Source organism: Coregonus clupeaformis, chromosome 34, assembly GCF_020615455.1.
Source record: "Coregonus clupeaformis isolate EN_2021a chromosome 34, ASM2061545v1, whole genome shotgun sequence".
Classification (NCBI taxonomy): domain Eukaryota; kingdom Metazoa; phylum Chordata; class Actinopteri; order Salmoniformes; family Salmonidae; genus Coregonus; species Coregonus clupeaformis.
Genome location: NC_059225.1, coordinates 12,687,798 through 12,702,828, shown reverse-complemented (window position 1 = coordinate 12,702,828; position 15,031 = coordinate 12,687,798). Strand labels below are relative to the sequence as shown.

At 44.4% G+C, this 15,031-nt stretch overlaps 1 protein-coding gene across 6 annotated transcripts in view; it reads left to right on the top strand.

Moving 5' to 3' along the window:
* LOC121549667 (serine/threonine-protein phosphatase 4 regulatory subunit 1) overlaps nucleotides 1-11,928 on the top strand; it is a 31,040-nt gene extending 19,112 nt beyond the window's left edge. For all 6 annotated transcript variants that reach the window (XM_041861483.2, XM_041861485.2, XM_041861486.2 and 3 more), the window contains 2 exons: nucleotides 3,250-3,391; nucleotides 11,466-11,928. In XM_041861483.2, the coding sequence (XP_041717417.1) occupies nucleotides 3,250-3,391; nucleotides 11,466-11,629 (306 nt within the window). In that variant the 3' untranslated portion in view covers nucleotides 11,630-11,928. The remainder of the gene's footprint in view (nucleotides 1-3,249; nucleotides 3,392-11,465) is intronic.
* Nucleotides 11,929-15,031: the final 3,103 nt, after the last annotated feature.

The window sequence follows — 15,031 nt, the reverse complement described above, 5'->3', positions numbered from 1 at the left end:
CACAAACTGAACAAGTTCCACAGACATGTGACTAACAGAAATGGAATAATGTGTCCCTGAACAAAGGGGGGGGGTCAAAATCAAAAGTAAGTCAGTATCTGGTGTGGCCACCAGCTGCATTAAGTACTGCAGTGCATCTCCTCCTCATGGATTGCACCAGATTTGCCAGTTCTTGCTGTGAGATGTTACCCCACTCTTCCACCAAGGCACCTCCGAGTTCCCGGACATTTCTGGGGGGAATGGCCCTAGCCCTCACCCTCCGATCCAACAGGTCCCAGACGTGCTCAATGGGATTGAGATCCGGGCTCTTCGCTGGCCATGGCAGAACACAATGGCAAGACACATTCCTGTCTTGCAGGAAATCACACACAGAACGAGCAGTATGGCTGGTGGCATTGTCATGCTGGAGGGTCATGTCAGGATAAGCCTGCAGGAAGGGTACCACATGAGGGAGGAGGATGTCTTCCCTGTAACGCACAGCGTTGAGATTGCCTGCAATGACAACAAGCTCAGTCTGATGATGCTGTGACACACCGCCCCAGACCATGACGGATCCTCCACCTCCAAATCGATCCCGCTCCAGAGTACAGGCCTCGGTGTTACGCTCATTCCTTCGACGATAAACGCGAATCCGACCATCACCCCTGGTGAGACAAAACCGTGACTGACACAGCGAGGATGATCTGCTGTCCGTTCTGTCTCCTTGTAGCGCTGTCTTAGGGGTCTCACAGTACGGACATTGCAATTTATTGACCTGGCCACATCTGCAGTCCTCATGCCTCCTTGCAGCATGCCTAAGGCACGTTCACGCAGATGAGCAGGGACCCTGGGCATCTTTGACTGATATTCTGCAAAAGGTACAGGGATTGGGCTGCTGAGGACTGGGGTAAAGTCATTTTCTCTGATGAATCCCCTTTCCGATTGTTTGGGCCATCTGGAAAACACCTTGTCCGGAGAAGACAAGATGAGCGCTACCATCAGTCCTGTGTCATGCCAACAGTAAAGCATCCTGAGACCATTCATGTGTGGGGTTGCTTCTCAGCCAAGGGAGTGGGCTCACTCACAATTTTGATAAGAACACAGCCATGAATAAAGAATGGTACCAACACATCCTCCGAGAGCAACTTCTCACAACCATCCAAGAACAGTTTGGTGACGACAAATGCCTTTTCCAGCATGATGGAGCACCTTGCCATAAGGCAAAAGTGATAACGAAGTGGCTCGGGGAACAAAACATCGACATTTTGGGTCCATGGCCAGGAAACTCCCCAGACCTTAATCCCATTTGAAAACGTGTGGTCGATCCTCAAGAGGTGGGTGGACAAACAAAACCCCACAAATTCTGACAAACTCCAATCATTGATTATGCAAGAATGGGCTGCCATCAGTCAGGATGTGGCCCAGAAGTTAATTGACAGCATACCAGGGCAGATTATACTTCAGTATACCATAGTAACATCTGACAGAAATATCTCGTAACACTGAAGCAGCGAACTTTGTGAAGAGCAATATTTGTGTCATTCTCAAAACTTTTGACCACGACCGTAGACCAGTACCTTTTTGTAATTTGGAACATGACCATAAGCAATGTGTTGGTGTGTCTGTATCAGTTGTACATTTTAGACATTGAGGAGGAGGACACGGGGCTAAAAGCATGTCTGTGGTTTGGGGATATATGCAATCTGTGTATTATTCTTAATTGGATTGCTCTAGTACGATTACAGCTATATATTGTTTTTGCATATCTCCAGATGTCCTCCCACAGCTCCTCGTCAATAGTAACATAAAATGATTTCTCCCACAGTCGCTTGACCCCCTGTGTGTCAACAGTAGAAAAGGACCTTAAAGCATCATAAAATAAACTTGGACATTTTCCTTTGTGAGGGGGGAAAAAAAAGCATTATTTCAATGACAGACACATCAGGGTTGCCAATCAAGGTGGTGCTCTTCAAAACGTCTTACTTACTTTGGGAGTTGATATTTCTCAACCATCTGCTCAAATGACAATAAAATCTTTACAGCTAATAAATCATTTAGTCTGCCTATGCCCTTTTTATAAAGCCAAATGTTAGCAAGCATCCAGGTTGTTAAGAATGGAGGTAAGTGCAGAGGTTAGTTTGGACTGACCTCCATGCTTTGAGTGTAATGGGATTATTGCAGTCATCTTTTACAGATTTGAAGCTTCAGAAAAATAAAAGATCTTGCTAGGGGTATTTTGAAAAAGTCTCAATATCTATCCAAATAGAAGAATTGTTATTTGTGATCCAATCAGAAATATGATGTAAGTGGGCACCCCACTGATAAAACCTAATATTGGGCAGAGCCAAGCCCCCCATAGAACCTGGCAGCTGCAATATTTCCATTATAAAAAAATGTGCCTTGCGTTTACTCCATATGAAGGAACTTAACCAGCCATTTAAGTATTTTATTACCTTATTGGAAAGTAAGACTGGGATCATTTGGATTGGGTGAAGTAGTCTAGGTAAAATGTTCATTTTCAACATTTTATTTTTATTTTTTTCAAGACTGATATTCTACCCAACCATGAAATCGGAAGAGTTCCAGCGCTCCAGATCCTGTCTTATTGTGTCAAATAAGGGAACAGAATTGGCTTTGTACATTTGCTGGAATTTAGGAGTTAGGAATATACCCAGATACGTAAAACCTGAGGGAGACCATTTAAAAGGAAAGGGGGGAGAGGTAGGAGGTACAGAGCTAAGACTACCAAGTGGCATTGCCTCTGATTTAGTTAAATTAATCATGTAGCCTGAGAATACACTGAATAATTCAATAATATTAACAACAAGAGATGTAATTGAAGTCTCGGGGCTAGAGATGAATATGAAAACATCAGCTGCCAAGATTTTTAATGAAGGTTCATTTTTATTGAAGAGCCTTTTAGTTTCCCCACCCACATATTATACAGTGGAGTGAGTGGCTATGGTTGCTAAGAGGACACTGTTTTCAACGGGACACTTGACATTGTCCCCACCATTTATTTGATAACATGAGTGGCACCATTCTCTGTCCCACAATGTGTCTATTGTGTTGGAGGACAATGAGATCATGATGACTGAGTGTGTGTGAGTCCAAGAGGTCAAGTGTGTTAACGCGCAAACACACACACACACATTTGTGCTTTCTGTTCTGTCTCGTGCATGCACTCACACACACAGAATCACACACTCCCCTAATCCATCTCTAAAACACACACGCTCTGACCATCCTCCTTCTCTCTCTTTCTGTCAGCTGGCGATTGAGGATGACTGTGTGTCGTTGGAGCAGTTCTCAGAGCACCTGCTAGCCCCTCTGTTACAGCTGGCCTCCGACCCCGTGGCCAACGTCAGGGTGCTGCTGGCCAAGACCATCCGCCAGAGCCTGCTGGAGAGAGGTACACACACACACACACACACACACACCTGCATGCTCCTCTGACCAATTCCATAGAGTTAAGCCTAGGAAACAAGCAATTATGGCTTCATTTGTTGTATTTTATTGTAAAAAATAATAGTATTTATGAAATACAAAGTAAGGATTTACTTTTTACTGCACTAATATAAACACTGCTCAAAAAAATAAAGGGAACACTTAAACAACACAATGTAACTCCAAGTCAATCACACTTCTGTGAAATCAAACTGTCCACTTAGGAAGCAACACTGATTGACAATAAATTTAACATGCTGTTGTGCAAATGGAATAGACAACAGGTGGAAATTATAGGCAATTAGCAAGACACCCCCAATAAAGGACTGGTTTTGCAGGTGGTGACCACAGACCACTTCTCAGTTCCTATGCTTCCTGGCTGATGTTTTGGTCACTTTTGAATGCTGGCGGTGCTTTCACTCTAGTGGTAGCATGAGACGGAGTCTACAACCCACACAAGTGGCTCAGGTAGTGCAGCTCATCCAGGATGGCACATCAATGCGAGCTGTGGCAAGAAGATTTGCTGTGTCTGTCAGCGTAGTGTCAAGAGCATGGAGGCGCTACCAGGAGACAGGCCAGTACATCAGGAGACATTGAGGAGGCCGTAGGAGGGCAACAACCCAGCAGCAGGACTGCTACCTCCGCCTTTGTGCAAGGAGGAGCAGGAGGAGCACTGCCAGAGCCCTGCAAAATGACCTCCAGCAGGCCACAAATGTGCATGTGTCTGCTCAAACGGTCAGAAACAGACTCCATGAGGGTGGTATGAGGCCCCGACGTCCACAGGTGGGGGTTGTGCTTACAGCCCAACACCGTGCAGGACGTTTGGCATTTGCCAGAGAACACCAAGATTGGCAAATTCGCCACTGGCGCCCTGTGTTCTTCACAGATAAAAGCAGGTTCACACTGAGCACGTGACAGAGTCTGGAGACGCCGTGGAGAACGTTCTGCTGCCTGTAACATCCTCCAGCATGACCGGTTTGGCGGTGGGTGGCATTTCTTTGGGGGGCCGCACAGCCCTCCATGTGCTCGCCAGAGGTAGCCTGACTGCCATTAGGTACCGAGATGAGATCCTCAGACCCCTTGTGAGACCATATGCTGGTGCGGTTGGCCCTGGGTTCCTCCTAATGCAAGACAATGCTAGACCTCATGTGGCTGGAGTGTGTCAGCAGTTCCTGCAAGAGGAAGGCATTGATGCTATGGACTGGCCCGCCCGTTCCCCAGACCTGAATCCAATTGAGCACATCTGGGACATCATGTCTCGCTCCATCCACCAACGCCACGTTGCACCACAGACTGTCCAGGAGTTGGCGGATGTTTTAGTCCAGGTCTGGGAGGAGATCCCTCAGGAGACCATCCGCCACCTCATCAGGAGCATGCCCAGGCGTTGTAGGGAGGTCATACAGGCACGTGGAGGCCACACACACTACTGAGCCTCATTTCGACTTGTTTTAAGGACATTACATCAAAGTTGGATCAGCCTGTAGTGTGGTTTTCCACTTTAATTTTGAGGGTGACTCCAAATCCAGACCTCCATGGGTTGATACATTTGATTTCCATTGATAATTTGTGTGTGATTTTGTTGTCAGCACATTCAACTATGTAAAGAAAAAAGTATTTAATAAGATTATTTCATTCATTCAGATCTAGGATGTGTTGTTTAAGTGTTCCCTTTATTTTTTTGAGCTGTGTGTGTGTACACACACACACACACACACACACACACACACACACACACACAGTTGAAGTCGGAAGTTTACATACACTTAGGTTGGAGTCATTAAAACTCGTTTTTCAACCACTCCACACATTTCTTGTTAACAAACTATAGTGTTGGCAAGTCAGTTAGGACATCTACTTTGTGCATGACACAAGTACTTTTTCCAACAATTGTTTACAGACAGATTATTTAATTTATAATTCACTGTATCACAATTCCAGTGGGTCAGAAGTTTACATACATTAAGTTGACTGTGCCTTCTGAACAGCTTGAAAAATTCCAGAAAATGATGTCATGGCTTTAGAAGCTTCTGATAGGCTAATTGACATCATTTGAGTCAATTGGAGGTGTACCTGTGGATGTATTTCAAGGCCTACCTTCAGACTCAGTGCCTCTTTGCTTGACATCATGGGAAAATCAAAAGAAATCAGCCAAGACCTCAGAAGAAAAATTGTAGACCTCCACAAGTCTGGTTCATCCTTGGGAGCAATTTCCAAACGCCTGAAGGTACCACGTTCATCTGTACAAACAATAGTACGCAAGTATAAACACCATGTGACCATGCAGCCATCATACCGCTTAGGAAGGAGACGCGTTCTGTCTCCTAGAGAAGAACGTACTTTGGTGCGAAAAGTGCAAATCAATCCCAGAACAACAGCAAAGGACCTTGTGAAGATGCTGGAGGAAACAGGTACAAAAGTATCTATATCCACAGTAAAATGGGTCCTATATCGACATAACCTGAAAGGCCGCTCAGCAAGGAAGAAGCCACTGCTCCAAAACCGCCATAAAAAAGCCAGACTACGCTTTGCAACTGCACATTGGGACAAAGATCTTACTTTTTGGAGAAATGTCCTCTGGTCTGATGAAACAAAAATAGAACTGTTTGGCCATAATGACCATCGTTATGTTTGGAGGAAAAAGGGGGTGGGTTGCAAGCCGACGAACACCATCCCAACCGTGAAGCACGGGGGTGGCAGCATCATGCTGTGGGGGTGCTTTGCTGCAGGAGGGACTGGTGCACTTCACAAAATAGATGGCATCATGAGGAAGGAAAATTATGTGGATATATTGAAGCAACATCTCATGACATCAGTCAGGAAGTTAAAGCTTGGTCGCAAATGGGCTTCCAAATGGACAATGACCCCAAGCATACTTCCAAAGTTGTGGCAAAATGGCTTAAGGACAACAAAGTCAAGGTATTGGAGTGGCCATCACAAAGCCCTGACCTCAATCTTATAGAACATTTGTGGGCAGAACTGAAAAAGCGTGTGCGAGCAAGGAGGCCTACAAACCTGACTCAGTTACCCCAGCTCTGTCAGGAGGAATGGGCCAAAATTCACCCAACTTATTGTGGGAAGCTTGTGGAAGGCTACCTGAAACGTTTGACCCAAGTTAAACAATTTAAAGGCAATGCTACCAAATACTAATTGAGTGTATGTAAACTTCTGACCCACTGGGAATGTGATGAAAGAAATAAAAGCTTAAATAAATCATTCTCTCTACTATTATTCTGACATTTCACGTAAATAAAGTGGTGATCCTAACTGACCTAAAACAGGGACTTTTTACTAGGATTAAATGTCAGGAATTGTGAAAAACAGAGTTTTAATGAATATGGCTAAGGTGTACACTTCCGACTTCAACTGTGTGTGTATGTATGTACACTGCTCAAAAAAATAAAGGGAACACTTAAACAACACATCCTAGATCTGAATGAATGAAATAATCTTATTAAATACCTTTTTCTTTACATAGTTGAATGTGCTGACAACAAAATCACACACAAATTATCAATGGAAATCAAATGTATCAACCCATGGAGGTCTGGATTTGGAGTCACCCTCAAAATTAAGGTGGAAAACCACACTACAGGCTGATCCAACTTTGATGTAATGTCCTTTAAAACAAGTCAAAATGAGGCTCCGTAGTGTGTGGCCTCCATGTGCCTGTATGACCTCCCTACAACACCTGGGCATGCTCCTGATGAGGTGGTGGATGGTCTCCTGAGGGATCTCCTCCCAGACCTGGACTAAAGCATCCGCCAACTCCTGGACAGTCTGGTGCAACGTGCCGTTGGTGGATGGAGCGAGACATGATGTCCCAGATGTGCTCAATTGGATTCAGGTCTGGGGAACAGGCGGGCCAGTCCATAGCATCAATGCCTTCCTCTTGCAGGAACTGCTGACACACTCCAGCCACATGAGGTCTAGCATTGTCTTGCATTAGGAGGAACCCAGGGCCAACCGCACCAGCATATGGTCTCACAAGGGGTCTGAGGATCTCATCTCGGTACCTAATGGCAGTCAGGCTACCTCTGGCGAGCACATGGAGGGCTGTGCGGCCCCCCCAAAGAAATGCCACCCCACACCATGACTGACCCACCGCCAAACCGGTCATGCTGGAGGTTGTTGCAGGCAGCAGAACGTTCTCCACAGCGTCTCCAGACTCTGTCACGTCTGTCACATGTGCTCAGTGTGAACTTGCCTTCATCTGTGAAGAGCACAAGGCGCCAGTGGCGAATTTGCCAATCTTGGTGTTCTCTGGCAAATGCCAAACGTCCTGCACGGTGTTGAGCTGTAAGCACAACCCCCACCTGTGGACGTCGGGCCCTCATACCACCCTCATGGAGTTTCTGACCGTTTGAGCAGACACATGCACATTTGTGGCCTGCTGGAGGTCATTTTGCAGGGCTCTGGCAGTGCTCCTCCTGCTCCTCCTTGCACAAAGGTGGAGGTAGCGGTCCTGCTGCTGGGTTGTTGCCCTCCTACGGCCTCCTCCACGTCTCCTGATGTACTGGCCTGTCTCCTGGTAGCGCCTCCATGCTCTGGACACTACGCTGACAGACACAGCAAACCTTCTTGCCACAGCTCGCATTGATGTGCCATCCTGGATGAGCTGCACTACCTGAGCCACTTGTGTGGGTTGTAGACTCCGTCTCATGCTACCACTAGAGTGAAAGCACCGCCAGCATTCAAACGTGACCAAAACATCAGCCAGGAAGCATAGGAACTGAGAAGTGGTCTGTGGTCACCACCTGCAGAACCACTTCTTAATTGGGGGTGTCTTGCTAATTGTGTATAATTTCCACCTGTTGTCTATTCCATTTGCACAACAGCATGTGAAATTTATTGTCAATCAGTGTTGCTTCCTAAGTGGACAGTTTGATTTCACAGAAGTGTGATTGACTTGGAGTTACATTGTGTTGTTTAAGTGTTCCCTTTTATTTTTTTGAGCAGTATATATATATATATATATATATCTATCCAGTCAAAAGTTTGGACACCTACTCAGTTAAGGCTTTTTATTTTATTTTTATTATTTTTTACATTGTAGAATAATAGTGAAGACAAACTTATGAAATAACAAATATGGAATCATGTAGTAACCAAAAAAGTGTTAAACAAATCAAAATGTATTTGAGATTCTTCAAATAGGCACCCTATGCCTTGATGACAGCTTTGCACACTCTTGGAATTCTCTCAACCAGCTTCATGAGGTAGCCACCTGAAATGCATTTCAATTAACAGGTGTGCCTTCTTAAAAGTTAATTTGTGGAATTTATTTCCTTCTTAATGCGTTAGAGCTAATCAGTTGTGTTGTGACAAGGTAGGGGGGTATACAGAAGATGGCCCTATTTGGTAAAATACCAAGTCCATATTATGGCAAGAACAGCTCAAATAAGCAAAGAGAAATGACAGTCCATCATTACTTTAAGACATGAAGGTCAGTCAATACGGAACAGTTCAAGAACTTTGAACGTTTCTTTAAGTGCAGTCGCAAAAACCATGAAACGGGTTCTGATGAGGACGGCCACAGGAATGGAAGACCCAGAGTTACCTCTGCTGCAGAGGATAAGTTAATTAGAGTTACCAGCCTCAGAAATTGCAGCCCAAATAAATGCTTCACAGAGTTCAAGTCACAGACACATCTCAACATCAACTGTTCAGAGGAGACTGCGTGAATCAGGCCTTCATGGTCGAATTGCTGCAAAGAAACCACTACTAAAGGACACCAATAAGAAGAAGAGACCTGCTTGGGCCAAGAAACACGAGCAATGGACGTTAGACCGGTGTAAATTTGTCCTTTGGTCTGGAGTCCAAATTGGAGAATTTTGGTTCCAACCTCAGTGTCTTTGTGAGACGCGGTGTGGGTGAACGTATGATCTCTGCATGTGTATTTCCCATCGTAAAGCATGGAGGAGGAGGTGTTATGGTGTGGGCGTGCTTTGCTGGAGACACTGTCTGTGATCTATTTAGAATTCAAGGCACACTTAACCAGCAATGGCTACCACAGCATTGTGATTGAGAGAATGCCAAGTGTGTGCAAGGCTGTCATCAAGGCAAAGGGTGGCTATTTGAAGAATCTTAAATATATTTTGATTTGTTTAACACTTTTTTGGTTACTACATGATTCCATATGTGTTATTTCATAGTTTTGATGTCTTCACTATTATTCTACAATGTAGAAAATAGTAAAAATAAAGAAACTCTGGAATGAGTAGGTGTCCAAACATTTGACTGGGTGTTTGTGTGTGTGTGTATATACAGTGAGGGGGGAAAAAAGTATTTGATCCCCTGCTGATTTTGTACGTTTGCCCACTGACAAAGAAATGATCAGTCTATAATTTTAATGGTAGGTTTATTTGGACAGTGAGAGACAATAACAACACAAAAATCCAGAAAGACGCATGTCAAAAATGTTATAAATTGATTTGCATTTTAATGAGGGAAATAAGTATTTGACCCCCTCTCAATCAGAAAGATTTCTGGCTCCCAGGTGTCTTTTATACAGGTAACGAGCTGAGATTAGGAGCACACTCTTAAAGGGAGTGTTCCTAATCTCAGTTTGTTACCTGTATAAAAGACACCTGTCCACAGAAGCGATCAATCAATCAGATTCCAAACTCTCCACCATGGCCAAGACCAAAGAGCTCTCCAAGGATGTCAGGGACAAGATTGTAGACCTACACAAGGCTGGAATGGGCTACAAGACCATCGCCAAGCAGCTTGGTGAGAAGGTGACAACAGTTGGTGCGATTCTTCGCAAATGGAAGAAACACAAAATAACTGTCAATCTCCCTTGGCCTGGGGCTCCATGCAAGATCTCACCTCGTGGAGTTGCAATGATCATGAGAACGGTGAGGAATCAGCCCAGAACTACACGGGAGGATCTTGTCAATGATCTCAAGGCAGCTGGGACCATAGTCACCAAGAAAACAATTGGTAACACACTACGCCGTGAAGGACTGAAATCCTGCAGCGCCCGCAAGGTCCCCCTGCTCAAGAAAGCACATGTACAGGGCCGTCTGAAGTTTGCCAATGAACATCTGAATGATTCAGATGAGACCAAAATCAAGCTCTTTGGCATCAACTCAACTCGCCGTGTTTGGAGGAGGAGGAATGCTGCCTATGACTCCAAGAACACCATCCCCACCGTCAAACATGGAGGTGGAAACATTATGCTTTGGGGGTGTTTTTCTGATAAGGGGACAGGACAACTTCACCGCATCAAAGGGACGATGGACGGGGCCATGTACCGTCAAATCTTGGGTGAGAACCTCCTTCCCTCAGCCAGGGCATTGAAAATGGGTCGTGGATGGGTATTCCAGTATGACAATGACCCAAAACACACGGCCAAGGCATCAAAGGAGTGGCTCAAGAAGAAGCACATTAAGGTCCTGGAGGGGCCTAGCCAGTCTCCAGACCTTAATCCAATAGAAAATCTGTGGAGGGAGCTGAAGGTTCGAGTTGCCAAACGTCAGCCTCGAAACCTTAATGACTTGGAGAAGATCTGCAAAGAGGAGTGGGACAAAATCCCTCCTGAGATGTGTGCAAACCTGGTGGCCAACTACAAGAAACGTCTGACCTCTGTGATTGCCAACAAGGGTTTTGCCACCAAGTACTAAGTCATGTTTTGCAGAGGGGTCAAATACTTATTTCCCTCATTAAAATGAAAATCAATTTTTGACATGCGTTTTTCTGGATTTCTTTGTTATTCTGTCTCTCACTGTTCAAATAAACCTACCATTAAACTTTTAGACTGATCATGTCTTTGTCAGTGGGCAAATCAGCAGGGGATCAAATACTTTTTTCCCTCACTGTATGTGTGTGTGTGTATATGTATGTGTATATGTGTATATATATATATATGTATATATATGTATATGTGTGTGTATATATATATATATATTTATATGTATATCATTTTATTAATCCCCAATAAGGAAACACAAGTATGCGAATGTTCTTCATATCTTCAGCTGAACTGCAGTTGAATCCTCATCACATCTGTCCTCTTCATCCTCTGTCGTCCCCTGCAGAGTACTTCCTGCATTCTGCCAACTCCCACCAGGAGGCGCTAGAGCAGACACTGGTGGCCCTGCAGATGGACCTGGACAAGGACGTCAAGTACTTTGCCAGCGTGCATCCTGGGAGCACTCGCCTCAGCGAGGACGCCATGAGCACCACCTCCTCCACCTACTGAGCCCAGACCACCCCCCTCCCCACAGGTTAGGGGGCAGAGGGCTTGCGGTATGCCCTTTACTGGCACTTCTACTTCTAAACAACCAGAAGGGGAGGACCCATGCATCAACACAACTTGCCCAACGCAGTGCAACACAACTCGACTCAATACAACATAATTATTTAGTGCTTCGATTTTTATTTTAAATTTTTTTGCCACATAAGCCTTAAGTGTCTTCCTTTAAACTGGAAAATACTTGAATGTCCGGAGTGGATTCAGTGATTAACAAAACGAATGGAAAAAAACGCACAGGGAACGGAGCTGGACCATTTCTCCATCGGTTCCTCCTCTCTCGCGCACGCACTCATCCTCCCCAGACTTAGCGGAAAAGCCAGTATCTCACAAGCTTTATCGAACCACGTAGCAGGACGACTGTCTCCAACTCAAAACGTTTAAACGGTGTAAAGTTTCTGTAATTGCTTTTTCTTTTTGATACTGTATAAATGACTCCTATGCTGCATATAAAAAAAAAAAGTCTGTACCATCACAGCCTTCTTCTGTGGGCAGTGTCGGACGTAGCACGTTTTCTCCTACAGGGCTCCGGCTTCCATTGTTTTAACTCTCTAGTGCAGCACATTGTTGTACCCATAGACAGAGGGCCACCCCCTGGCAGACAGGGGTTCCTGTTGTCAATGAAAAATACATGTATTTTTATTAATATTATGGCTGTCCGTTTGCGGCGTTTTAAGTAAACGGAGAGATATCCAATTGTAAAAGGTCAGCACACACTCACTTGAAACGTGGTATTTTAACCTGAGAATAAAATACTGCGACCCCCCCCCCTATCCAACCCCTTCTGTTCTCCCCTTTGCTTCCCCCCCTCCTCCTCCTCCCTTATACCCTATCTGTACATATCTCAAGGAACTTTTCCATTTTGATCAACGATTATGAATAGTATTGTGATACACATTTTTTTATTTTATTTGTTTTACCTGTCTCAACATTAAATAAAAAGCAGGCACAAATTTGTAGGCGTATTTTGTTTGTGTAAACTGGGATGGGGACTGAGGCTCAGGAACAGATGTTTCTCAGGATATTCTTAACACCAAAGAGGAGTTTTGTATACAACTGGTGCCATGCCCTGGCTGGGATTGAATCGGATTGCGGATTATAAGCGGTGTGGCTTTAAAGCAATTTACAGTAAACACTGCATATGTCGGCTCAATCGGAAATTGCCTTAAGTTGCAATGCCTATAACCCGCGATCAGAATGTATCCCGGCCCTTGTCAGACTAGTGTTGTAACATAAGTATTTATTTATTTTTAAGCATCAAAATCATTGAGCCACTTACGTGAATACTTTTCTTTACCTGTGTACCTTTACCTTATTGGATTTTATTCTGAGGGCATAAACTAAAACCACACCGGTATTCGAACCAGGTACGTGCTGTATGGCAACCCTTGTTACACCCTACACCACGTGCAAGCCTTTCCGTCTGTGTTGTCGCTCTTTGCTCTCACCGGTCACTCCAAACTACGCCCACTGGTCCTTGAGCTAGAAAATCATTAGTAAGACTAAATTGTGTTGAATCAAACCAGGGACCTGTTGCAGCGCAACTCGTGTTTTTTATGCCCTCCACAACCCTCCGACCTCAATCTCTACATGACTGGAAAACCCCAGTCGCTAAGGTCCGCTGATCACTGAGCTTTCTTCCAATAAAATGTTTATTCTGAAGCATTCTGAGGTTAGAGGTATACTAGAAAGCAGCATCAGTGAGTTAGCCATCTAACTTCAAATATTGTATTTTCATCTGTTTTTAAGCTAGTGTACAAACCAAATGTAAAAGAAGCAAAAACGAAAGAATGGTTAACATAGAAATAATATAGCGCACATGGAACAGATCTACCGCTTCTTAGACGTGCTTTCAATGAGAGTGACAGATCTATAACACACATTTCTATGTGAATTTGGTTGGGTCACCCAAAAAGTTACATATTGAAGCTAAAGTTAATTTGTGTTTTTGGTTGTTGAGCCAATTGGACCATGCCAATTTCAAGCTTATCTAAAAAATTAAAAACATTTTCACAATATTTTGAAGTTAACTGGCTAACTCATTAATCCTGCTTTGTAGTATACCCCTCTGCCACCAGGACAAAATCACATTCTTACAGGTTTGCATGTACATTAAAACACTAACTCACTGTCATTTTCATTAACCAATTGAGCTCGCCAGCTTTTAGTCCTAAAAACCAGAAATGAGTTACCTTTGGTTCGTTCAGCCATTCCTATGGGGAAACAATAGGGTTTTGTAAAAAACAAGGTCTGACGTTAAGACAGGCTTAGGAGATCATACATGACCAAAAGTATGTGGACACCTGCTTCTCGAACATCTCCAAAATCATGGGCATTAATATGGAGTTGGTCCCCTCTTTGCTGCTATAACAGCCTCCACTCTTCGCGGAAGGCTTTCCCCAAATGTTGGAACATTGCTGCGGGGACTTGGTTCCATTCAGCCACGAGCATTAGTGAGGTCGGCACTGATGTTGGGAGATTAGGCCTGGCTCGCAGTCGGCGTTCCAATTCATCCCAAAGGTGTTCGATGGTGTTGAGGTCAGGGCTCTGTGCAGGCCAGTCAAGTTCTTCCACACCAATCTCGACAAACCATTTCTGTATGGACCTCGCTTTGTGCACGGGGCATTGTCATGCTAAAACAGGAAAGGACCTTCCCCAAACTGTTGCCACAAAGTTGGAAGCACAGAATCGTCTAGAATGTAAGTATGCTGTAGCATAAAAGTTCCCTTCACTGGAACTAAGGGGCCTAACCCAAACCATTTTTCCTCCTCCACAAGACTTTACAGTTGGCACTATGCATTGGGGCAGGTAGCGTTCTCCTGAAATCCGCCAAACCCAGATTTGTGTCCATATATGTGTGTGTGTATATATATTTGTGTACATTTTGTTCTGAGATATCAGTCAGTTAACATGACCTTTATGAATTATGAAGCCTTTTTTTGATCATATAAATGTTTCAAAATTAACAATAATGACATTAACCAATGATTATTTCTTCAGCCTGTGTTTACCACAAACCATGGCGGAGTTAGTGCCTACAAAAAGACCATGACTAGTGCTCTCTCTTCCATTTGCCTAACCCGAACCCTTAATTCATGTCCTTCACAAGATCCATTCCTCCCTGCTTTTACAGCCAACACAATAGCATCGTTGTCCAACGCTGCAACAAGGATGTCTGCCTGCACGCAACCCTGATCGACTGCATTGCAGCAGGTTTGGCTGGCTCGTTATGCCAGGAGTAGACTGGTCACATGACCAGAGCCATCCTCCTGAGACAAAGGCTTCTTTGTGAGGCCTTGGATGTACCCGACCCACACAACACAGCCCACCGGCTATGTGACACAGCAACAC